This window comes from Sphaerodactylus townsendi, linkage group LG06 (assembly GCF_021028975.2).
Source record: "Sphaerodactylus townsendi isolate TG3544 linkage group LG06, MPM_Stown_v2.3, whole genome shotgun sequence".
Taxonomy (NCBI): Eukaryota; Metazoa; Chordata; class Lepidosauria; order Squamata; family Sphaerodactylidae; genus Sphaerodactylus; species Sphaerodactylus townsendi.
This window is the reverse complement of record NC_059430.1, coordinates 38,469,664-38,493,765: the sequence shown is the minus strand read 5'-3', so window position 1 is coordinate 38,493,765 and position 24,102 is coordinate 38,469,664. Positions and strand designations below refer to the sequence as shown.

General features: G+C 44.6%; 1 protein-coding gene across 2 annotated transcripts in view; it reads right to left on the bottom strand.

Annotated features, from left to right (window-relative positions):
- MICALL1 (MICAL like 1) overlaps positions 1-22,641 on the bottom strand; it is a 38,337-nt gene extending 15,696 nt beyond the window's left edge. Inside the window, exons 1-8 of one of the 2 annotated variants that reach the window (XM_048499590.1) lie at positions 22,040-22,641; positions 13,332-13,380; positions 8,564-8,729; positions 7,253-7,347; positions 6,606-6,742; positions 4,861-5,414; positions 2,717-2,780; positions 403-785 (exon numbers count right to left, since the gene is read on the bottom strand). In XM_048499590.1, coding sequence (XP_048355547.1) covers positions 403-785; positions 2,717-2,780; positions 4,861-5,414; positions 6,606-6,742; positions 7,253-7,347; positions 8,564-8,729; positions 13,332-13,380; positions 22,040-22,185 — 1,594 coding nt within the window. In that variant the 5' untranslated portion in view covers positions 22,186-22,641. The remainder of the gene's footprint in view (positions 1-402; positions 786-2,716; positions 2,781-4,860; positions 5,415-6,605; positions 6,743-7,252; positions 7,348-8,563; positions 8,730-13,331; positions 13,381-22,039) is intronic. The other variant, XM_048499589.1, reaches the window with a different exon arrangement.
- Positions 22,642-24,102: the final 1,461 nt, after the last annotated feature.

Sequence of the window (24,102 nt, the reverse complement as noted above, 5' to 3'; positions counted from 1 at the left end):
TGCTCTCCCCCACTGAAGTAGGCCCCAATGGCTAGGGAACTAAAGGTTTAAAGTCATGTAGAAGGTAGGGTGGGTGGCCAGAGATTCCTGATCTCAGTGGTCCAGCACTGAGGTCCCACAACCTATCTCAATGTTTACAGGGAAAAGGGGAAACTGACCAGCAGTAAATTCATACCAGTTCCCTAGAGCTTCAAGACAAGAGAACAAAAAGGGCCAAGGTAACCTCTCTCTGTTGTTGCAGGCAGCAGGTGACTAAAGGTTGTCTATGCCTAGCATTGGAGAAAGCAGATGGCAGAAGTGATGCTGGAAGTGATGCAGATGGCGGAAGTGATGCTGGAAGTGCTGGAGGTGTGGCTGAACCCTAATCCGTCTCCCATTTGAAGGGGGCACGGAAGCACTCACCAAGTGGGGAGGCACTGGGAGCCCTTGGAGCTGGCCGCTTCTTTGTCTTTGGGCTGCTGGTCGGTGTGATGCCGTACCAGGGATGGAGGACCTTGGGGGTGGTTTCGCTCTGATCTGGCTGCCATGTGGCTGGTGGAGTGATAGTTTCCTCCTCTGCAACCGCATCCTCATCCTCGAAGGGGTTGTAGGGTTTTCGCTCCCGGGTCCTGCTCTCTCTGCCTCTTGCCTCCCCGGCTGCCTCTTCTCCATTTTCTTCCTCTTCAGAAGCTCTTGGTGGGGTTTCTTTGCTACTGCCGGGTGGGGGAGGAGCAGGCTTCTTCTTGGACTCTGTTTGGACCAACGCAATCCATGGAGGGTCCTTTCCTCTTGGCGTTTCTCCAGCACTGAGTGGAGACAAAAAAGTAAGGGGAAATGCATATCCAAAGAGCTAAAATACCTGTTTTTTTTAAAAAAAAACAAATTGAAAGTTTTCTTCAAGTAACCTGTGTCTGTTGGTTCAAGAGAAAGCAAGATAGTAGTACTCTTGTGTCCAGGGCTGTATTGTGCAACTATACCACCCAAGCAGAAATTTGTTAAAGAGCACACAATTCCTGAGTAAAGATTGATCTAAGTTTTACAGACAATGCCTGATAAATCTCAAGGAATCACATGGGATATGAATTGGGTTTTCAGCTGGCAGATATGGGGGGGGGGGGGGCTTCACAATCCATTTATCCCTTCTCCTGGTCAGTGGAAGTAAAATAACATGCAAATTAAGCCCCTCTTGATCTGAAGTACTGTGACATTTCTTCAAAGCTCTCTCTGTGGGACATATCACTTGTTGCAATATTTGGTTTCTTTATATTCCCTGAACCTGAGTTAGAAGCAGTCAGTCACACTGATGGGGACCAATTTTCCAAGTGCACAGGACCCTGGATTGGGACTATGGAACTGTTTTCCTGACCCAAAATGCCTATTTTTCCTTTGGTGGGCAGCACATACAGCCTCTCAACAGGGCAAACAGCATTCCCCTTGGGACTGTTCTGGGTCAGGAAAATGTCACAGGGGAAGACTGAAGCCTCCCACCCCCATCCCGCACTGCTGCCTGTGCGCTTGGGAAATCAGTTCCCATCAGCGTGATTCGTGTATGACTGCTTAAAAGTGAGATTCAGGGAACCCCAACATAATGCAGCAAGTATCATAACAGGTAGCTTAGCCCTCCGACAAACCCTTTCTTGCATCAGTTCTTCATCCTCTCCCTAAAGCCTTATTTCCCACCTCCCCTTCCCTTTGGTTCTTCTTCAATCTTCCTTAAACCACCTTCTGTTTAGGTGTCTGGGTTGTCTTCTATTTGGTTTCTCTGTATCTTAAAACCCCTTCCTTGTCAGCTCTCCCTATTTGATGTTTTAATCCTAATGAAATTATTAATTTTTTCTTCTCTCAGAACCTGGATGCCAAACTATTTACTTCCATGAGCAGCAGAATATTCTGAGCCAGAGGCTTTGTACCACAAGCACAGGGCAATATAGTTTTGTTTGGTTTACATAATGTATACAAATTACAGAATACAGCTTTTACCGTTAAAATCCTTTAAACCCAGGCCTAACATACCCCGTCTACCAGCATGCCCCGGCATGGCAACACTGTTCTTCCCAACAGAGTCTACCATGAGTGTGCCCTAGTCTAGTTTTGAGGTTTTGTTTTGAAAGCTCAAAATATAAACAGCCAGGTTGTATCCTACCTTTTTGGAGAAAAGTGCTAAGTAGAAGTCTGGGATTGCCTTGCTATTGTTCTGAAAGTGTGAATCTTTGCTGGAAAGGGAGAAGTCATGCAACTCAGAATATTGGCTTCCCTTGGATATGCTTAAGAGTTAGAAGCTGCTGTCTTTGTAAAAGCTGATCCATACACCATCAGTTGTGAAATGCCATGCAAGTGTTTACTTTGACACAAAATATATAGACTGGCTCAGTGACAGAGCTCATTTTTCCATGGAAAAGGTGTAGTCCCTGGTACCTCCAGTTAAACTGTTTTGGTTATCAAGTTTTGGGAAGGACCTTTCTCTGCCTGAGACTTAGCAGAGCCATCACCAATTTTTATATATAATACCAAGTTAGACAACCTGATACAGAGTAAGAAAGCTTGATACCCTTAAAGAAACCCTGGAATTTCTTCTTCAATGGACCTACCTCAAGGTAAGGTTCCAAATGAGTCCTGCTTTAAATCCCTGGATTTGCCCTTGAAGACCAAAATATCTAGATTGGAATAAAAGGGAACCAGAGGAAATCATAACATTTGTGTCTCTGTCTCAGTGTGATTTGACGACAAAAGAACATACCGGTCTGAGGAACTTGGTCTGCCTCTGGGCTTTGGAACAGGAGGCCCAGGCCCAGGAGTCCCACCTAGAAAACACAAGAGTGCATCATATTCTAGAAAACATTTCCAAATCCAGCATTTAGCTGAAAGTATCATGCAAGAAAGTAGCTAGCCTTGATGGCTATGAATGACAGCTTGAATAAGCATTAAGGCAGGCCTTGAAATTTTTATTTTGGCTCTAGGAAACAGGACAAAAATTTAGGGGCCAGACGCACTTTTCAGCCTTCAGCACTCTGCATTCTTCACAAATTTCAGGGAATAAAGGGAAGGAGAAAAGAAACTGATTACAACTTCCAGTGATCCAAAAGAAGGGCTGTGAAGCTTTTTACTGCTCTTTCAAGTCAACGATTCCCTGAGTCGTGATTAGAGTACACCTATTTTCATCCTCTAGGCCTCTTGTTCCATCCACTCCACTAACCCCTACAAAATGCCCTAGACGTCAGAAGAAAAACTAACTATACACAATAAACCAATACACTGAAATGCATCAATCCAAGGTTGACATTCAGTGCTCTGTCAGTAAGGAATGTGGTCTGTGTGGATGTAGAACTGGTATCTTGGAACCAGGAGAAATACAGCCCTGGCACAAATGTATGAAACTGAAGGGTGTGGCACTCCTACAGCTGTGTAATTAATAGTGAACTCTGGCCCAACGAATAGCAGGCAGAAGCCTCAACTGAGAAAGCTTTCCAGGAGGCCCCCCACACCTTTCTCCACAGAGCTGTTCCCAGTTGCAGGAGGAGAAAATGAAACTTTTCACACATGTTTTTTTGCAAGAAAAGAGCACAAAGAACTGGATGTATTTTGACGGAAGATTAAAAAAAGAGGAGTCCATGGATAGAAACTCCTCCTTTTCACTAGCTGAACTAGGCTCTTTTAAACAAGCAGTAAAGTTCACAGCTCTTTTTCACATAAGTTGAAGCATGTTAAGTTTACTTGTAATACTGTGTATGTGTTGCTGATGCTGGACTAGGGTCTGCAAGGCCCAGTTTCGAACCTGCACTCTGCCATGGATGCTTGCTGAGTGACCTTAGGCCAGTTACTTTCCATTAGCCTTTCCTACCTGACTGGGTGGTTGTGATGAGGACAAAATGAAAGGACAGACAACACTGGAGCCTATTTTAGGTATCTACTGGAAAGAAAGGTGAGGCACAAATAAAGTAACAAATAAATAAGCATTAATCATCATCATTTTCTTGAAGGGGCGCCATTTTTCAGGCTTTCTCCCTGAATTGCAACTACAGCGGGAGCGGAGCCTAGCGGCAGGGCAAATGTGTCTTCTTTTTTAAAAATTACTCTTTATTAAATTTAATTAGACATTTAAAAAGACAATACCAAAAAAAAAAAATCACACAAACACAATTCATCATTATTAAAACATCATTCCCACTATTTCAGTTTCACCTAAACTAAATTGCTTCACTTATTTTATAACTTACACAGAAATCGTAATTACTTCCCATAATAAACTAATCCATTGTAACCGTTTATTCACATCAAACTCCTAATACTTTTACTTCTACTTTTATCTTATATTATATACTGAAGATTTTTCACTCATATTATAATTCTACTTTAATATTTACATAAACTTAGAATTTCTGTTTTTCTTTCCGATTTGTCAATATAATCCAATAACGGTTTCCAATCTTTAATAAACTTGTCTAACATTTCATGCTTAAGTATAGTTGATAATTTATCATATCCCAAATATTCAATCATCTTGTTGATCCATTCTACCTCTTCTGCCTAAGAGCTCAGGTTAAATCCCTGGCATCTCTAGTTAGGAGTCTGCTGGCAGTGAAGAAGACAGCCCCACCTGAAACGTGGAAAGCTGCTGTCAGTCAAGACGGGCAATACCGTTTGCCTCAGCATAAGGAAGATTCATACATTCTTCAACAGAAAAAAGACTTGACAAGTCTATTTTCCCCTCCATCGACAGTCTCTTTTATGAGAAATGCACTGAGGGTATTATTCACTCATTCTTGCAATTAACTAAAGAAATGACTCCCCTTTACTTGGTCTCTGTATCGGTTTTGGATTGCCTCAGTATGGGGCCCCAGACCTCATGAGTTCCCGAACTCTCCGAGGCTAGTGTTTTCTTACCATTGACGATGCCCGAACCCAGTTCACAGGCTCCCTCGTTCTGCATATTGGCTCTGGGCTTTGGAACAGGATGGGAATTGGGTGGAGACAGGGGTGCCGTGTCTGTAGCCTTCCTGGGGGCAGGGGTGGGTCGAGTCTCCTTGCGTTGTCCATGCTGGTGGTTGGCTTTATCCTGGCTCAGCAGAGGTGGTTTGGTTGGCACAGGAGGCTTGGGAGGCGTTTGGGGACCGAGGTCAAAGCCGGGCATGGAGCGGAATGCTTCCTTCTTGGGTTGGGCAGGCAGAACCTCCATGGCCACTCCATCCACTGTTCTCTCCACCGTCTCATCAGTAGCTGACGCGTGATTCTCCAATACCCCATTCTCTTCCTCCTTGCTAGCAGTTGCGGTCTCAGCCTCACTCCTCTTCCTTGGATGAATAAGATCGGGGCTGGGGCTGCCCTCTGTTCTCTTGCTCAGGCTCCGCTTGCCACGATGTTGGGTGCACACAAATGTGCCCATTTCTGGTCCAGACTTGTAAGATCCCGGAAGAAGTGTGCTGGAGCATTCCTTACACCTGCCGAAGGTGCAAAAAGATCCCCATTACAGGCAGGTTGAGATACTGTGCTCATGGAAGTGCCCAACAGAACAAGGTACAATTCATTCCTCTGCTATTCATTCAGGGCAAGACTCCAGGGAAGGGTACTGAATTCTGTTCCTTGGCTAAGGTAGACATTGAAATCAGTCCCTTTCAGCTGATCTGTCCTTGGAGCAAAGACTACAACTCTCTCTCCCTACAGCAAGCAATCCAAATCAGTTTTAATCTGCTTGAAAACAAGCCTTGGTTAGAATCAAAACTCAGGATTTGGGGAATCTTGTTAACAGCACAGTGCCACAAAACAGGAACGGGTGCTGAAAAACAACACCGCACAAAATTCCTAACGTTTCAACAACAGGCCTCATCTTTGAAATGCTGATAAAAGGCAACACTATTGAGGGTTTTTTTATGGCACTGACAAGTACCGGCTTTTTGAGCTAATTTCGTCAGAAGACTTCCTCAGTCTACTCCAAAATCTTTAGCTAAATAACAGACTCCTTTACTCTTTATTTCTTTTACACAATGAATTTCTGGCCACTGCCTAAGTGAATTGTTTCTGCAAAGCAGAATGTCTGAATGTTATATTGTCACACTGTGACTGCTGGATATTGTCATATTGTCACATTGTGACTGGACTCTTGCATTTTGTATTTTATAATACTGTTTGCAAATTGTATTTGTATGCTTCCACTTAATAAAGAGCATTGAGTTCTCACAGCATGAGAACCTTGGGGTTATTTTTTTGGTGCTTGTCAGTGGAGTAACCACCTGTTAACCACAAGCCATACAGAGTCATGGCCCTGCTCACTTGCCTGAAACATGAGGAAGGTGCCACATTGGAGAACAGTGTTCAGGGCAGCCCCATGTGGCTCCCATGCCAATGAATATTACTGGCTTTGTAACATGGAACATTAGACTGTTTTTTCATTTTCAAAAAGATAAGTTTCTGGTCCCTATGGTGGACTAAAAATTAGACATGCTTGTGGTTCAGAATATAGGGACACTCCAGGTGGGCTTGTCAGATTTACCAGGAAAGTAGAGGAGAGTAGCAATGCAATCCAAAGCTGACTCATCTAGGTCCACTGAAGTCCATGGACTTAGAAGGGTGGTCCTGGCCCCATTATAGGGACAGGGCTCACTTTTCAGTGGACTCAGGAAGGAAAAGCTTACCTGAAGCACTGACGGTGATAAAGTTTGCCCTCCACCAGATAGCGCTGGACCAGGTGAACATGTTGTTGGCAAACTGAACATGTGCTACTGAGGGTGTTGTGCTGAGATTGCTCAGCCAGGCCTTCTGTGACATCGTCCTGAGGCAACGAGAGGTTATGGAGAAAATTGCTCAAACTGGTTTATATTCTCTTTGCCTTAATTGACCACTGTGTAGTGCAACAGACCCACAAGCCTAATCAAAAGCTTTTAAAACTAACTACAGCACTGCATCAGGAGGCAGAGAAATCTACACAGGTACCAGACTGTTTTACCAGCCAAAGACTCCACTGTGTCATACACTCCTATGTTACCATTCAGTGCTTAGAAGGATCTTATCTAACATTCCTTGGCCCAGTTCTCAGCAAGGTGATCTGGGTCTCACCCAGTCCTAGAACAGATGAAGCCTTTTCAACTCTTGCTGCATATCCATAACCTACAATGGCTGCTGCAGAAGGGGTGGGGAAAGAGGATAACTTCTGTTGTTACAAAGAAAATCTCTTTGGCCCAAAGGAAGAGATACGCTTGACAATGGATGGATTCCCCAGTAAGACAGACAGAGAAAGATAAGCATCCAATTTCAGGTCAGAAAACTTCAGTGGACTAAGTACCTGAGATGCCAGCGAGGTCTCGGATGCAGCCTGGTGAACTGGCAAAGAAGGTGCAGAGGCAACCACTGGGTGTTTCATAGGTGGGGGTACTCTGGCTGCAAAAATAGAGAACAGAAAAAAGTCATTCCATGAGGACAGATTTTGATTCCAAAAAAGGAGGAAGCATCTGCTTGTATAAAATAAAGCGAGCCGGCACAGCTCCTTTCACGTTGCTACCAACGCACTGAGGAAGAGGGGGTGGGGTAAAGCGCATGGCCTACATGACCAGCGGGTGTGTGTGTGTGTGTGTGTGTGTGAACTCTTCACTCGCTCCAATTCCCTCATTTTTCAAAGCTACAGTGATAATTAGTTAGACATGACTTAGCGCTGGATTAAATGCGCAGCAGCATCAGTAGAGCGATAATGAGTTCCAGGGATCCACAAATTTTTCCTGGCTTTGAGAATCTGCCAAAACTTGTGTCCTCACAACCCTCCTGCTCCCCTGATTAGGACTGCAGGGGGAGGGTTTTGTTTCACTCAGGCATCCGCAAGTCCACTAAGCCGAAGAAAATTAAACCCTCTAGTGAGAAGGATGCCCCATTTACACCTTCCCTGTCCTGAGCACTCGCTTGGATTTCAGTTTGGAGAAGAAGGAACTTATCTTCTGTGTTGGACTTTCTACAGAGGTCAATGAAAAGGAGGAAAATCCCTGCCTCTTTCTCAGACCCCGTGCATGTGTTCAAGAGGAAAGTGTGGCATAGTTTGATCTTGTCAGATGCTGGAAACTAATAAGTCAGTACTTACAAGGAAGGCTCTGCAGAGGAAGAAAATGGCAAACCGTCTCTGCTTCTCACTTGCCTTGAAAGCCCCTTGCTAGGGTTGCCGTAAGTCAGTTATGAATTGATGACATGCACGTAGGGCATACAAACACAGGCTGTCTAGTAAGCCAAGTCCAAATTGTGAACTGCAGTTTGCAATGAAATTTGGAGGCATTTGTGGTTCTCCCAGAGAAGAGCAGAATCAGGGATCACCCTCCACCCCCTCCCTAGATCCAAGCCTAGGAGGAGCCCAGGGATCATGCATGCTACACTGTGCTTCAGAGGAGGTCACAGCATCTTCAAACTACAACTCGGCTCCTTGGATGATTATTGTATCCTCACCGAAGGGTGTACATGGAAGGATGGGGAAGATGTTCATCATAGGTTACCCCTCACACACACACAAGCACACACTGAGTTCATAGTGTTGAGGCTGGCAGGAAGCTGATGTTGCCACACGCTGAACTGAGTAAAGCGCTCCCTAAATCTCATTTGTGCCTGTACTAGAACTTACAGAATGCCACTTTGGAGCTCTTAACTTGGCTGGGGTTGTTAAAATGGTTGTAATACTGAGACACGTAAGTCATGATGCTCAGGCAGTCCGGGACCTTCATGGAGACCATGTCACTGGGATCCAGCAAGGCAGGGATCCCCAGCTCTTGCTCAGCCAGCTGAAATGCCTGGAGACACAACAGAGGAAAAACAATGATAACTTTCAAGCTGAAACGCGCACTGGCAGATTGAACCTGGGGAGTGAGTAGCAAAAGAAAATCACACAACCCTTACAGAAGGGATGACATGTGGCCAGAATCCCTGACCCAGAATGCACCATCTCTTTTCTGATTTATGTTTCCAAAACAGACCCATGCCTGTATTCTTCTGTAGAGGGACGGTACACAACAGGATCTCGTCATGAAAAGTCTGTCAGTCATGAAAATGCGTATTCCACAAGGGGGAAAAATGGCACGGAATGTAGCTTCCCAAGAATTACAGCTGGGCTTCTTTTTTCAAAACATGCTTTTTGCCTCCTTCATTGCCTCTTGCACAGACTTCCCAGTGATCAGGAAAAAAGATATCCTGTCCCCTTGCATCTATGTGCATTTGCATGTCTGCTTTGATAGCTATCATTCCTAGGTAGATCTGTAAAAACCCATTACTTCCACCATTGTTTCAATTTACCTAAGTCATGTAGCTCTAACGTAGACTTTATTCTGAATATATACAGTTTTAATCTGTTGGGCAGACAGTAAAGCTAGACCCCTCCTTAATACTGATGTACCAAACAAACTAACTCTGTGAGAGGAAGGCATTTCTGCTCTGTATCATCTGACTGTTAGTAAGAAAGACAGGATATGGAATAGTGTGGTATAGCCTGATCTTGTCAGATCTCTGAAGCTAAGCAGGATTGGTACTGTGATGGGAAGACAATGGCAAACCACCTCTGCTTTTCACTTGCCTTGAAAGCCTCTTGCTGAGGTTGCTATAAGTCAGGTGTCATACATAGTAAAGAAGGGAATAGCTTGTACTTAGAACTGAATGTATCATCTACCCTTTTCTCCTGTTTCTAAATTGTCCAATGTACTGTAAGAATTTGCATTCAGATACCCTTCACATTGTCCCAGGTATACAGTTAGCATTCTACATACACAGTCTACTCCCCCTCCTTCATCCAGCAACAATTATGCTTCTGAGACTGTAGATCTACATGCAGAAATATGTTTTCACATGTGGAGTGACTTAAAAACATATAACTGCCTTATGCTTAGTCAGACCATTGGACTATCATAAGAACATAAGAAAGAGCCTGCTGGATCAGACCAGAGTCCGTCTAGTCCAGCACTCTGCTACTTGCAGTGGCCCACCAGGTGCCTTTGGGAGCTCACATGCAGGATGTAAAAGCAATAGCCTGCTGCTGCTGCTGCTCCCGAGCACCTGGTCTGCTAAGGCATTTGCAATCTCAGATCAAAGAGGGTCAAGATTGGTAGCCATAGATCGACTTCTCCTCCATAAATCTGTCCAAGCCCTTTTTAAAGCTGTCCAGGTTATCAAAGTTAGTATTTTCTACAGACTGGCAGTGGTTCTCCATGGTGTCCACAGAGGTCTTCCACATCATCTGCCATCTGATCCTTTTAATAGGAGATCCTGGCAATTGAACCGGGACCTGCTGCTTGCAAAACAAGTGCTTTGTCACTCAGCCAGGGCTCCCCACACCATTAAACTAGATGCTTTAGCTAAACTGAGACATGGCTTCATCAGAAACTTGAAGGGGTCACAGAGATGGAATAATTGATCAGCAGGCAGAATAGCGATCACTGGGTTCAAATGACTACTCAGTTACAGTGATAACAGAATGACCATCAGCTGGTCACTCTCATTCAGCCTATCTCAGAGGGTTGTTGTGAGGATAAAATGAAGTCAGTGGAATACTTGTATGCTGCTTTGAGCTCACTGATAGAAAGACAGGATGGAAGGGAGCCTTTTGCATCAAGACCCTGGTCCCTTTTACTCTAATGAACTGTTGCCATACACCAGATGTTAATGGACTGTGATTCCCATCAGCCTGTGCCAGCATAGCCGATTGGAAGAGCTGATGGAAATTGTAGTCCATGAACATCTGGAGGGCCAAAGTTTGGAGACCTCTGCCATGAAGAAGATGAAGAAGAAGGAGGAGGAGGAGGAGGAGGAGGAGGAGGAGGAGGAGGAGGAAGAGGAGGAGGAGAAGGAGAAGGAGAAGGAGGGGGGTTGTATTTATATCCCCCTTTCTCTCCTATAGGAGACTCAAGGGGGCTTACAATCTCCTTGCCCTTCCCCCCTCACAACAAACACCCTGTGAGGTAGGTGGGGCTGAGAGAGTGTGGGAGTGCATAGGCTAATCTGAATTCCCCAGATAAGCCTCCACAACTCAAGCGGCAGAGCTGGGAATCAAACCCGGTTCCTCCAGATCAGAGAGCACCTGCTCTTAGCCACTACGCCACTGCTGCTCCTCTACAATATACTCTACAATATCCCATCCTCCCTTTCTCTGTTTCACTTCTGATTCCACCAATCCCCACCCCCTTTACACCTCTGTACAAAAAAGTGCTGTTTTCAGAAAAAATGGAAATTAAATATATATTTAACTGGAAATACCAGAAGGCTGTGCTGGTACTCAATAAACATGAAAAATAAAAGGTAGGGTTTTTTCCAGTCATAAACTGGACCCAGTCATAATTTCTGTCCAACTGCCAAGGATAGAGAATGAGGCAACTGTAATCTGAAACAACAATGCTATACTTGCTTCCAAACAAAGCAAGAGCCAACATGGCCGACTGGGTAGAACGCTGGATTTGGGCCCATTCTCAACTGCATTACAGACTAACTTGAGTGACACTTGAGCAAGCCGGCCTCCCTCAGGTGGAGTACATTGGAATTTAACAGACACAAAAATCATATTAGGTATTCTATATCTTCAGCGTGTATCTATATGACTATCAATCATACCTATACTGACTGACCCCAGAGCTCATTTGGAAGATCTCTTTGTGTCAGATTTCCTATGCAATCTTCTCCATGTTAGAATAGCTCCTTATGGTCTTGGTTCAAACAATGCAGCCCAAACCCTGAACCTTAAACTTGCTAATGTGAGAGGGATTAAAGCGGCATCTTGATTGAGAGTGCTGACAAAGTATGCTCAAGTACATGAAAAGTAGCAAAGCCACATTCTGTGGGCTTAACCACGTCCCCTTGGAATGGAGCGGTAAAGGATTATACTTGAGGGCTGCAACTTCCATCACAAACTTCAGTATTACATCAGCACTATTCTACCCAGCTGAGATTATTACTTACACTCACTAGGCATCTCAGACAGGCCACAGAGAGAAATCTAAGCATTTTTGCACCACCATGACTAGGCCATTACATAGAGGCTGCATGTTTGAATCCGCAAACTTGACACAGTCTGGTATTTCACACAGAAACAGCCACCCTCAGAATGCGAGGGTTTTCATTCTCCTTCAAAAAGAAAGTCCTGGTTGATAACTCATTTTGCTAGTAGGCTGCTTTGAAAGGGAGTAGTAAATTAAGTCCTGCCCAGCCCATGAATGGACTGCTGGCAAGGTACTCCTCTTATCCAGCCACGCTTATCTCCATTGCCACAAATGGCAGGAGGGTGAAATTGCAAAAGAGACAGGCAGAGGCACTGGTAAGAAAGACATGTCGTTTGAAATCAAGTGGATTAACATTATTATTGAAATCACAGGGGGAGGGGGCTAATTTAAATCAGGTTTCTCACTGGCACTTCATATATTTTCTAAACAATTATCCATACTAATTGTTTGATTTAACTTCTAAAACCAGGCTTACCAAATCCCTTTCGGGAGCAGGGGTCCCCCTGTCTACAGGCTCCCATTTGCTGCCATAACTCTAGCAACCAGTGGGAGGGGAAAAATTAAAAATCAGCATCAGGTGACAGCATGACATCACTTTCACTGAAGTTATAGCAGACCATTCTAGGAACCGCCAGAAACTCTGGAGTTTTACTACAGAGTTTCTGGCAATTCCTCGGGAGGTGTGATGTCGCTTCTGGAAGCAACCTCATGCTATTGCCTGATCGTGTCCCCGATGAACCCCCCCCCCCCCCCCGGCCACCCCAACTCCCAATGGTTGCCAACAACTTGCAGCCCTATCTGAAATATGTTAATTTACAGCTCAACGAAGAATTCACATTGTATAATTTTGTTTATGGCTTGTCTGATAAGCAACGGAAGCTGAAATCATTGTCTTCTATGATAAACTGAGATAAATATGAGAAGTTGCACAACATGGACCTCAATTCTTTCTTCGACTGTTGCTTTTTGTTTTGCTGTTGTGCCGTCTCTTCTGTGGTTTGAATTTTCTGCCCCACCCTCCCCAAAACACATGATAGCTAATAATTCAAAGTTGTGCTCACAGCATCCCAGGCAACAGTTGCACACGTGTCCTAAATTAACTAAGATTACATACTGTGGCTGCCCAAAGTCACCATTATTGTTTGAGAAGTTATCTTAGTAGCCCAAAGGGTTGAAACTTAAATTAGTTTTAAAGTTTTTTGTATGATGATCAACATACAGATTGCTTAAAGTAACTTGGCAGCTTTTCCTCCCGCCTGCCAGAGAAACTCCCCACTTTTCAGACATGTGCAGAAATTTCCACCCCTGGAAATTTTACTCTTGTATCCTTTGCCCATTTCTAAAATGTGTATTATACCATTTCAGAAGTCTAGTAACACTTTAAAGACTATAGCAAAGGCATAGGCAGGAACTCACCAGTTGGTTGTTTTCATAAACATTTTCCTTAGAAAGTGTGTTGAAATCCCTGCCAAGAAAACACATAACAGAGTGTTAAAGGAGAAACTGTGGCCCTTTACCATTCACAAACCCACATACAGGGAAAGAATCTCTGAGCAGCCATTTGTAATCAGCCTTTTTCAATATGTAACTTTCAAATCAGAGAATTTTTCTAGTGCAATCGTCCTCCATATTACAAAGATGAAATTAAATCTGATTGTGGATCTTCCAAAAACACAAAGCCAGGAAGTTCAGAAGCACTTCAGTGTGGGGTCATCAATTATTCAAGATATTTTTTTTAAAAAAGAGGACGCACCAGAGACACTTCCACAAGGAAACATCTGCTCCACAAATATATAGAGCTACACAGCTGTAATTCTAAGTAATTCCCACGCAAGTTGCTTAAGAGAAAGACCCAGTTGATTAGGTTCAAGTGTGGGTCAATCTACACACAGCATTTTAACCAATTTACACACAGCATTTTAACCACTATATCCCATTATGTGGATTGTTCTATACAGGACAATTTCCCTACACAAGTTTGCACTGCACTGTAATGAACACCATATTTGAAGGATGTGTGTATCTTTTGCTAGGTTCAGTCACTTTGGCAGGCATCACTGGCAGTGGATTCACCAGGAGTGTACAAATGGACAAACAAACACTTCTGCACCTTCACACAAGACAGCATGAACAATTTTTTTGCAGTGCATGGAACCTATAGCAAGATTCTAATCTGTCCCAAATGGTTCTTCAAAATGACTCACGCCTCCCCACAACTGTGTGTATAAAACCAGAACAGTCCCCAGTTCAGCTTTTCAAGCTATCTATGGGTCAAGGGCTTTCACTCAGCACATTTGAGTGTCTGTTTGCGGTCCCCAGCTTCATGTGTTCTGTCATTATGAAACCATTCTCTCCCAAGGTTGTATAGTAGACTTCCTTCCTCATTCATCAACCAACAATTAGATTTTTTAAAAAATCCAAACAGTTTCAAATTAAAAACCAAAACTCAACAGAGAGTTGCAAACACTCAGAAATGTCAATCCCATCTAGTTCAGTCAGCTTTGCTGAAACAAAGGGTTGAAATGTGAGTCTTATTATATTACAGAAATTGATCACCCTCATAGCACATTTTAGCACAGAACAGATAATCCACAGTCACAGTTCCTAAACTATGGCCCCTTCCACACTTGCAAAATAATGCACTTTCAATCCACTTTCACTATTGTTTGCAAGTGGATTTTGCTATTCTGCACAGTAAAATCCAGCTCCAAAGTGCACTGAAAGTGGATTGAAAGGGCACTACTCTGCATGTGTGGAAGGGGCCTAAGGCCATCCTGAACAGCCTTGTTAGTCCTTCCAATGACAATCCTATAACCACATGAACACTGTTCACTTTTTCCTCTGTTCACAAAGACTTGGAGCTTCTCAAAGTTTCATCTTCCTGGATGAAAAACTTCCAAGAAGAAATATATTTCTAACAACGGGCATCATTATGGATTAAAAATATTAAATTTGCAAACTTTAAGGGAAAACTGGTACAAGATGTTTTATAGATGGTACAGTGGAACCTCGGTTTTCATTGGTAATCCGTCCGAAAAGAATCGATGAAAACCGAAAGCGATGAAAACCAAGGCAAACTTTTCCATAGGAATCAATGTAAATCCAATTAATCCGTTCTAGGCACTCCAAAAAAACACATAGTGTTTAATGCTGAAAACAGTAACAAACAATAACACTAGGACCAGCTTCAGAGCCAGTGGACCAATGTCGCACCAGAAAGCTGTCCAAAGAGGTCTGTTTCTGATGCCTCTTTAAGATTTGTCTGAAATGGGGCAAGACATTGTCATTAAACAAGTTGCAGACATGGCCTGCAACAGCTTTGTCTGGGTGATTTTTCTCCACAAACCCCTGCACCTTACTGAAAATCAATGAAAACCAAGGCAGATCAATGAAAACTGAGACAAATTTTTCACTGAAAAAATTGATGAAAACCGAAACCGATGAAAACTGAAGGCAATGAAAACTGAGGTTCCACTGTATATCATTCCAAAAGATACAGTGAAGATGAGCAAAAATTTGAAAAGAACTTGTTGGAAGTACAAAGAAGAAAAAAGAACATTTTACCATGTGTGGTGGACTTGTAAAAAATGAAAAATATTGGAAAGAACTGCATACAGAAATCTAAAAAATACTGAAAATCAAGTGTCAAATGGATATTGGGAATTCCACCAAGGAATTCACCAGGAAAACTGCAATAACTATTCTTATATTTATTAACTGCAGTCACAGGGGTATTGGCATATAGATGGAAATCACTTGTCCTGACCAAGAAATGTGGGAAGCAAAGATGAAAGAATACGCTACAGTGCTTACCAGTCTTGTAAACAGACATCCGAAACAGGGGTTTCATGAGAAATGGAAATTATGTTTCTTGCATTGTACTGCTATGTCTGCATGATATTTTAGAGAAGTAAGAAAGGCAACTAAAATATGGTACTAGTATTCAAAAACAGATCCAGTATACTATGAACTGTGGATGTTTTTGAGAAGAAGGGCAACTGTCTGATTAATGAATAGCAGATATTTAATCTATTCTGACCTTTAAAAGAAGACTAATCTTAACAGTTATATTACGTGAATAATGATAGATAGAATTTAGAATAGATATCGAGACTTGTTTTTTCAATATCTGTACCCTTTTGTCATTTTTATTCATGAAGGTTTATTCATTTATATTTTGTTATATCTATACTTATATTATTTTAAATATAAAATTAATAAAAATATATAATACCGAAGTCTCATCTCCCTTTCTATGTGGTTCCTAGTTGGGGGGGGCGGGGGGCGGGAGGGAGTTGTTACAGAAGCGCTAACTAATTTGACCAGGTTTCCAACATGTGAGGCAACAGAAGGAAATCAGCAAGTTAGGACTCGATCTGCCAGTATGTGAGCTATTACACATTCACCATAATAGCGATCATGTTCGGTTATGATAGCAACAGCCATTCAACCATCTCAGCAATTTTCAAACTAAACCTTTCATTTAGCGTGTCCACACTTCTGAGATGAAAGCAACAACAACAACAAAAATCCCCACTTTGTGTATGAGATATGAAGCAGTGAAATTAAGGATGAGGCCAAGCCATCTTTGCCCACCACAATGAATATTTATTTGGACACAGATTTATTTGGGTAGTTTTTTTGCTGCAGCCATATCCAGTTTTGCCAAGAAAACAGCTGGACTGATTTTAAGGGCTGGAGGTGCAAACCTTGATCAAAACAGTCAGCCATTCAGCAACAGCTCTGGTCAACAACTCAGTCAAGTTGGAAGGCCATCTGCCGAAAGGAGAGCGGATGGATATTCGGTCAGTGCCTCAACCCGTATAGCCAACAGGTCTGAACAAGTTCTCTTGCTGTAGACACTCATTTCCTGTACTTTGTCACCGGAGGGCCAAGCAGCACCGCTCTGGGCCAGATCTGATCAGGGTCCTCCAGGCACTACTTAAGAAGCAAGAAGTACCTGTCTCCTTAGAGTGTGGACTATAAATCAGCACACAATCTACACAAACAATCCTTTCTGTCATTCTCAGTCTGCATGCTACATGGTGTTGGATCAGAGCAGCAAGTACACTGCAAAACTAGATGCTTTAGAAGCAGTAACTAAGCTTGGCCTACAAAGAACACCACAGGCAAAACTGGAGGATAGTCTTGCTACTGATACATGTCAGCGAGAAGGCTCATGGGCTAATATGTACCTTACTGGCCTCAGGATTGAGAGTCATGTTTTTTAACATCCTTCAACTGATCTAGGGGACATGAAGAGAAAGCAGGTACCATCACAGATTATTTAAGCTGTTTTTGGATGACAGGGAATCACTATGTTACTGAATGGCACAAGACACATGTGGAGGGGGAGACCATGCAGCTGGAAGCCCCATACCCATCATCCCCCCCGCTTCAATCAAGACGTGCAGAAAATATAGTTGCTGACCAGTGCCACTATTACAAGTGCATATGCCACACACAAACTGGAAAAGATATAGAATGCAATACTAACATCCAGAATACAGCTTACTCAGACTATCTACTTTCAATTTTAAATAATTAAAGCAGGGGTAACAAAACTCATTTGTTATGACATATGACATAAAGTGACTTGATCAGGCCAGGTCCTAAGGGAAGGGTGGCTGCCTCAGCTGGCCCCAGAACAGTACTGGGGGGAAGGGGTGCCTAGACTGGTGAGCCCACTGCAGGATGGGGTAGCTGTCTTGAGAGGGCTTAACAGGTCTGTGAGTCAGCTGAGGCAAAAAAACCCCCTCCTTGATCAAGAATATGAGAGCGAGGGCGGGTTGCCTCAGCTGACTCACAGGCCTGTTAAGTCCCCTAAAGGTCCCCAGGCCACATGTTGGACACCCCTGAATTAGTTACTAGCATTTAAAATATATCTAGATACATTTGCAAATGCATGGGCATCAGGTGAAATCTCAGAAATCAGTGAGGTTGGTGAACAATACTGACCCATGATCAGTATACTACCTGCATAGAACTTGGCCCCTCTTCATGGGCAGCAGAAGCAGAATACATTTGCTTGGACTACTCAAAGTTACCCAGCATGAAACTACCCAAAGTTACCCAGCAAGCATCCTTGGCAGAGCGTGGAATTCAAAACCAGTCTCCAAAATCCTAGCCCAACATTCTAACCACTACCACAATGGCTTTCAATTTATTTTTAGCCCGAAGTATATAAAAGTCTGATCATAAGGTCTCTCTAACCTGTGGACATGAGCCAAGAACACCTGAGTGTGCAGATCTTCACAGTCTGTTCATTTTGCTTGGTCTGAGTTGTTGATTCTGATTCTTTAAATCTTTTGTAGACCAGCTCCTCCCTATGAAAGTTCTTGCAACTACGGGCAGTCCACAACCTCAACCAGAACCCATTAATAATGTGTGCTACTTTATACAGTTCAAGAAGAGAGGGTCTGCTTTTGATCTGCCAAAGGAGTGACTTTTGAGCATTTGTTTCCATCCTTTGATCCTCCCACTTCCAAATCAGGACATGCTAAAGTGGTTGAAATGATTCAACACTCTCCTTAGATGTCGCTTGGAAAAATCCTTTCTTAACATGCCATGGCCTTGTAAGGTCCTGTGTTTCAAGTCTGCAGCGCAGCTCACCCAGCTTAACTGTGAAGTGCTTAATTAGACCATCTGCTAGGACAGAGATTTATGTCTGTAGATGTTTAACAGCAATGATTTCTGCTTAATGGGATAGTAATTCTGTTTCAAGGTCACACACATTTTGGTTTCCTAACTATAGCTCTCCTGAACCTCTTGCTCTGATGCTGTCTCTGATCATGTGCTCTTCCAACAGCTGTCCTCTGGGCCCTCAACAGCTGCCACATGTGTTTCGAAAAGATATGAATTGTTCATTGTCCCAAAGTATGCTACTTGCAAGCCCCTGGTATGTGGCAGCTGAGAGAAGCCCAGCCCCTGGTATGTGGCAGCTGAGAGAAGCCCTGGGTTTTGTATCTACACAACCAATCTGGTCTTCTCCAAGTGTGCAGGCAGAACTTGGTCTAGTTCAGGGGTAGGGAACCTGCGGCTCGAGAGCCGCATGCGGCTCTTCTGCCCTTGCACTGTGGCTCCATGAGCCAAGCCGCTGGCCCCATCCTTGCCCGCCCTGCAGGCAGCAGGGCGAGTGCATCCATGCGCTTCTCAGAATGAGCGGAATAAAAAGTAAAAGAACCCAATATATATAGTGTTATCTTTATTTTAAATGTCAAAAATTATTTGCGGCTCCAAGTGTTTTCTTTTCCCGTGGAAAACAGGTCCAAATGGCTCTTTGAGTGTTAAAGGTTCCCTACCCCTGGTCTAGTTGCTTGTCATTGGTAGTTTTCTGGTTTAACTGGCAACTAATATTTCTGTAGCCACTCTGAAAACATTTCAGAATGGATACAAGGACCAACAATAGTGGCAAATATTCCACATTCCTGACATTTATCATTGATAACATTTCCAAAATACACATTATCTAATTTAACTGCCCAATCCAAATAGGGTGGGACTCAGTGGCGCAGCAAGCAGTGCAGGGAAAACCCCCACAGCCACCCAGACGACTCCATTGAGGAAAAAGGGAAACATGTCATTGAGGCATACGTCGGAGGGCTAAAGTCGGCTTCGGATCAAGAATGCCCCTAGCCTGGCCCCAGATGCACCCTTACCACTTCCAGGAGCCACTCCTCCTTTGGAAGTTCATACAATGGAAATACCTACCCTTTGTTGCTTGCCTATATCATCTATTAACAAGTGGAATTCTCCCACTAAATATGGTGCCATTTTTAGAACCACAGCTAATAGCTATCGACATTTCTCCATGAATCTGTCAAATTCATTTGAAACCCATCCTGTAGAAATGGTGGCGAAGGGGATCAGCCAGCGGATAAAGATGCCCAGGGAAAGGTGATGAACCTTAAATCATTATTTATATGGCTGGCTTATTTCTAGTTTACTTAACAAAAGAAATAAGAGCTACTGACAAACTGGGAGGGGGATTAAGTGAGGTCTGCGTATGGATGCTCTTCATGGGTGCCTTAGTGCTGTCAGGGCAAAAGCACATAACTGTGAGATTTCTGCACTCACATCACCTCTCTTTTAAACAGGGCTGGGGTAATATGGCACAGGCCAGCAGCAGCTACCACTGGCACACTTGCTAAATACACATAGTAGTTCTGAATGAGTAGCAAGGCAATTTAAACACAGTACACGGTGCAAGTGCAAAAGTCCCCAAAACGAACTCTTTTTTTCCTCACTAGCAACTCACTGAAACCAGCTCTAAGCCTCAGATAAGGAGTTTTCCCCTCTAAAACAGGACTATGCACTGAACACATGCAACTTTCCAGTAAAAGGCTGGCCAAGGAGAGATTGAAGGATAAAGCTGGGTCACATTCGTTCATCTCTCACTCTGGTTAAGTGATGTTTCCTTCACAGTATCCTCTGATGCTTTGTTCCCACATGTCATATATTTATAAATATGACATGTGGGAACAAAGCATCAGAGGATACTGGAAGGAAGAAGCATATTGATTGAGACAATGCAGGAAATTCTCAAAATAAAGGAAGAACAGACATTAATAGTTACATGTAAGAAGATATTTGAAAAGTCATAATAATACTAAACAGGAGATGAAAGGGAAGGACGCTGTCATCACATGCCAAAGCAGGAAATGTTATCTGTCCACTTCTTGGAAAAGGGTTAATCAATCTGCAACAAAATTTATCAGAGGAAAGCTGATGGTGTTCTAGCCTACATGAAGCAGTTCAATTGACCATAGGGTTACTCATGGATACCGAAATTCAAATTCTGTGAAGCCCCTTTAACAGCTGCCAAGCCCTTCCATGATATCACAGCAACTAAGCCAATGGCAGTGGCAAGCCGAGTAGACACAGGTCCACTGTGACATCAAGGACATCAGCTGAAAGGACAGAAGAGCAAGAGATCAGTGTGGTTCCTGAGGAACCCTAACCTGAGTTGAATGTGATTCGTTCAAGCCCTTTTTGATGAAACTGGGGTAGATATTACAGAGGTCTCTTAACTAAATCCCACAACTTCCCCACCCCAGTATCTTGGAGAAATAATTTATCCATCTGGCAATATTTCCAGGAAGTCATGCTAATAGGTTACTACAAAACTAAATGTACAGTACTGTACAGTACCTTAAAGGCTTACAAGTTTTTTTCGCAAGTTTTTGCAGGTCAGAGCTCACTTTGTTAGATGCATGCAGCAGGTCACCACTAAACAAACATAGGAATATTAAGAGGGTTGGTTGTTTGCCCTCAAGTCACAGCCATCTTATGGCGAACGACCCTACCAGGTTTTCAAGGGAAGAGACGTTCAAAGGTGTTTTTGATATTGCCTGCCTCTGTGCTTTGAGCCTGGTATTCCTTGGTGGTGTCCCATCTAAATACTGACCAGGGTGGACCCTGCTTAACTTCTGGGATCAAATGAGATCAGGTTAGTTTGGCCTATTTAAATCAGAGAAGTCACACAGTGGGGAAAATATAGAAACTGTGAACAAAAAAGGGGGGTGCATATATGGAGGATGGCGCAAAAGGCCAAGCTGTCTCGGAAGGAGCTGCTGAGACCCTGTGTCCTTGCATCTATGCCTTAAATGGGTGACCAAAGGATAGATTCCCCCTCCCTGCCTTTTCAGCGTGTGTTTTGAGGATGCAAAAAACATGATGTCTCAATGAGAAAGGCAGACCATGAATGGAGTACACAAGTAAACAAATAACATCTAATTTGGATTAGAGGTAGCAAGAAACTAGGCGTGGTAGTTACTCGGAGTCAGTTAATGCGGAGAAGGGTGTGACCTTGTACATGCAGGATTAATGACAACAAGGTTTCCCATACATATCAGTTACTTGGACATTTGGCTCCCCCTTCCCCTTGACTCTAGGAGCCTCGGTGCCGCTCTGGGGTTCGGTTCCCCTCGTTCTCGGACAAAATCATCACGGCTTTAAGTCAAACTCTCCCAGGAGAAGCACTCCCGTTTTTCTGCTCAGCAGCCGCCGCCAGTTCCTCCTTGGGCCGGCACGTTGCCCAAGCGAGCTCGGGGCTTCTGGGCCTGGTCCGGTAATGGGGTGGGGGCGAGGGGGTACTCGCTGCGCGGGCGGGCGGTCGTACTCACAGCAAATCAGGTCGATTCCTATGGAGGATGGCGCAAAAGGCCAAGCCGTCCCGGAAGGAGCTGCTGAGATCTCGGATCTCCACGCCGGGGTAGCCCTCGCACTGGCGGCGGCACCAGGCCTGCAAGGCGCTCCGGGGACCCGACATCGAAGGGGATCCGGGCTCAGGGAGCCGCCAGTGGCCGGGAGAGCGGCATGGACGGGGCGTCGAGGCAGGGGCACTGCAGAGTCCGGCCAGGCGGGGGTCGAGGCGGGTCTGCTGCGCTGCCGGCGGGGCGGCTGGCCCGCGGCTGGGCTGGGCTGGGCTTCTCTTCTGGCGTGTCTGAGCTCAGGTTCTCTCCCGGCTCCCCTCCTACCCCCGGGGGGCGCCTCCTTCTTCTCTGCCGCTCCGCCGGGCTCTGCTCAGACCTGTCCCGGTTGCGCCTTCTCCACCCATGATCCCCGCGCCGACCCAGACAGAGCGGCCTCTTACTCATCCAGCGAGAGCGGCAGAGGCCGGCCAAGAAGCTGCTACAGCCCCGCCGCCGGCCATGGTTGCGCATGGGGATGGAGCGGGAGGGAGGGGGCTTTGCCAAGAAGACCCCCTGAGAGTTCAAACGCGGAGGCAGGAGCTGCAATGGACGGGGTGGGTGACCGGGGCAAGCAAGGTCCGAGCGCGGGTACCTACTATTCTCCCGATCTGCCGCACAAACTCAGTCTGTGGTACGTTCTGGACAGTCGTCGCTGTCCCAGCGAGGAAGACGCAATTAGACTGAGTATGTATGGGACTAGCCTACGACCACCCCAGGACATTGATGTAAAGAAAAGGAATGACTGGGATCCGAATCTCCAGGGTCCGAATCCACCACTAACCCCCTACAATTAGCACTTTTTACTCAAAAACATATAGGAGGAATGCATTTTACCCTACTGTTCCATATGTCCGCCCCAGGCTTCCAGTGTTCTGGCCAACAAATACAGAAGCATCCAAATTTTATTCAATGTTATTAAAATCATAATAACAACAAATATGTTCACGTTGATTTAAACTGCACCCACTTTTTAAAAGCTCCTGACTGTGGGCTAGAAAAACACTCTCACATACTTATCCAAATAGCCTGACCTGGAGGGCTAAGTTAAACAAACATTGTTGCAGATAAAGAACAGGGCGTGGAAGTAGAAAAGTAGATAGCTACATGAACTATCATGATGGTATGCATTTTGGCTGCCCAGTGAATTTTCTTGGTTATGTATGATCGCCATAGATTTGACCAGAACAGATAAGATTACTTCATTTATACCCTGCCTTTCTCCCCAATAGCTATCCAGAGTAGCTTATATTGCTCTCTTCCATTTTATCCTCACAACAACCCTTGTTCAGTAGGTTACGCTGAGAGCATGTAACTGACCCAAAGTCACCCAGCAAGCTTTCATGGCAGAGTGGGATTCAAACCTGAGGTCTCTCAAACCCCAGCCTGACCCGCTGCCTGCTGGATCACAGTGGTCCACCCATTGGATGAAGGGATATTCTCCCAGAAATCAGCAGGAATATATTTTGAGGTAATCACAGTGAAGAGTGTGTGTGTGAAATCATAGGGAACCATACCAGCACTTTCCAAGCACCACCACCCCGAAACCAGTACAGCCCTGCCCCAAAGGTGCCAAACTGGTCAGGATGGCAACAAACCCACTACCCAGGGTCCAATGGGGGGACCCCAGGCAATTAAAAAAACCAAGTCAGAACCCAGCAAACCCCATACGGTAGGGCATATAGCATAGGATGGCACCATCCTGCCATGGAGACTTAGTGCAAGAAGGCAGGCAGCAGGAGCACATGGAGAGCAGCTTCCACAACAGTGGTGGACCCCTGACACCACCTTCTCAGCCCCACCTCCTCTGCTGGGGTTCAGCAGTCCTTGTGGACCAGGTAAGACCACAGCCTGTCAGAGCCGGGTGCAACCACCAGCTCTGGCACCCACCAGTTGCAGGTGACTGTGACCTGCTCCCCCTCACAAGATGTCAGGTGGCGAGGGGGGATGGGAGGGTCATGCTGCTGCTCCCCTGCCCCTGGCAACAGAACGAGGGA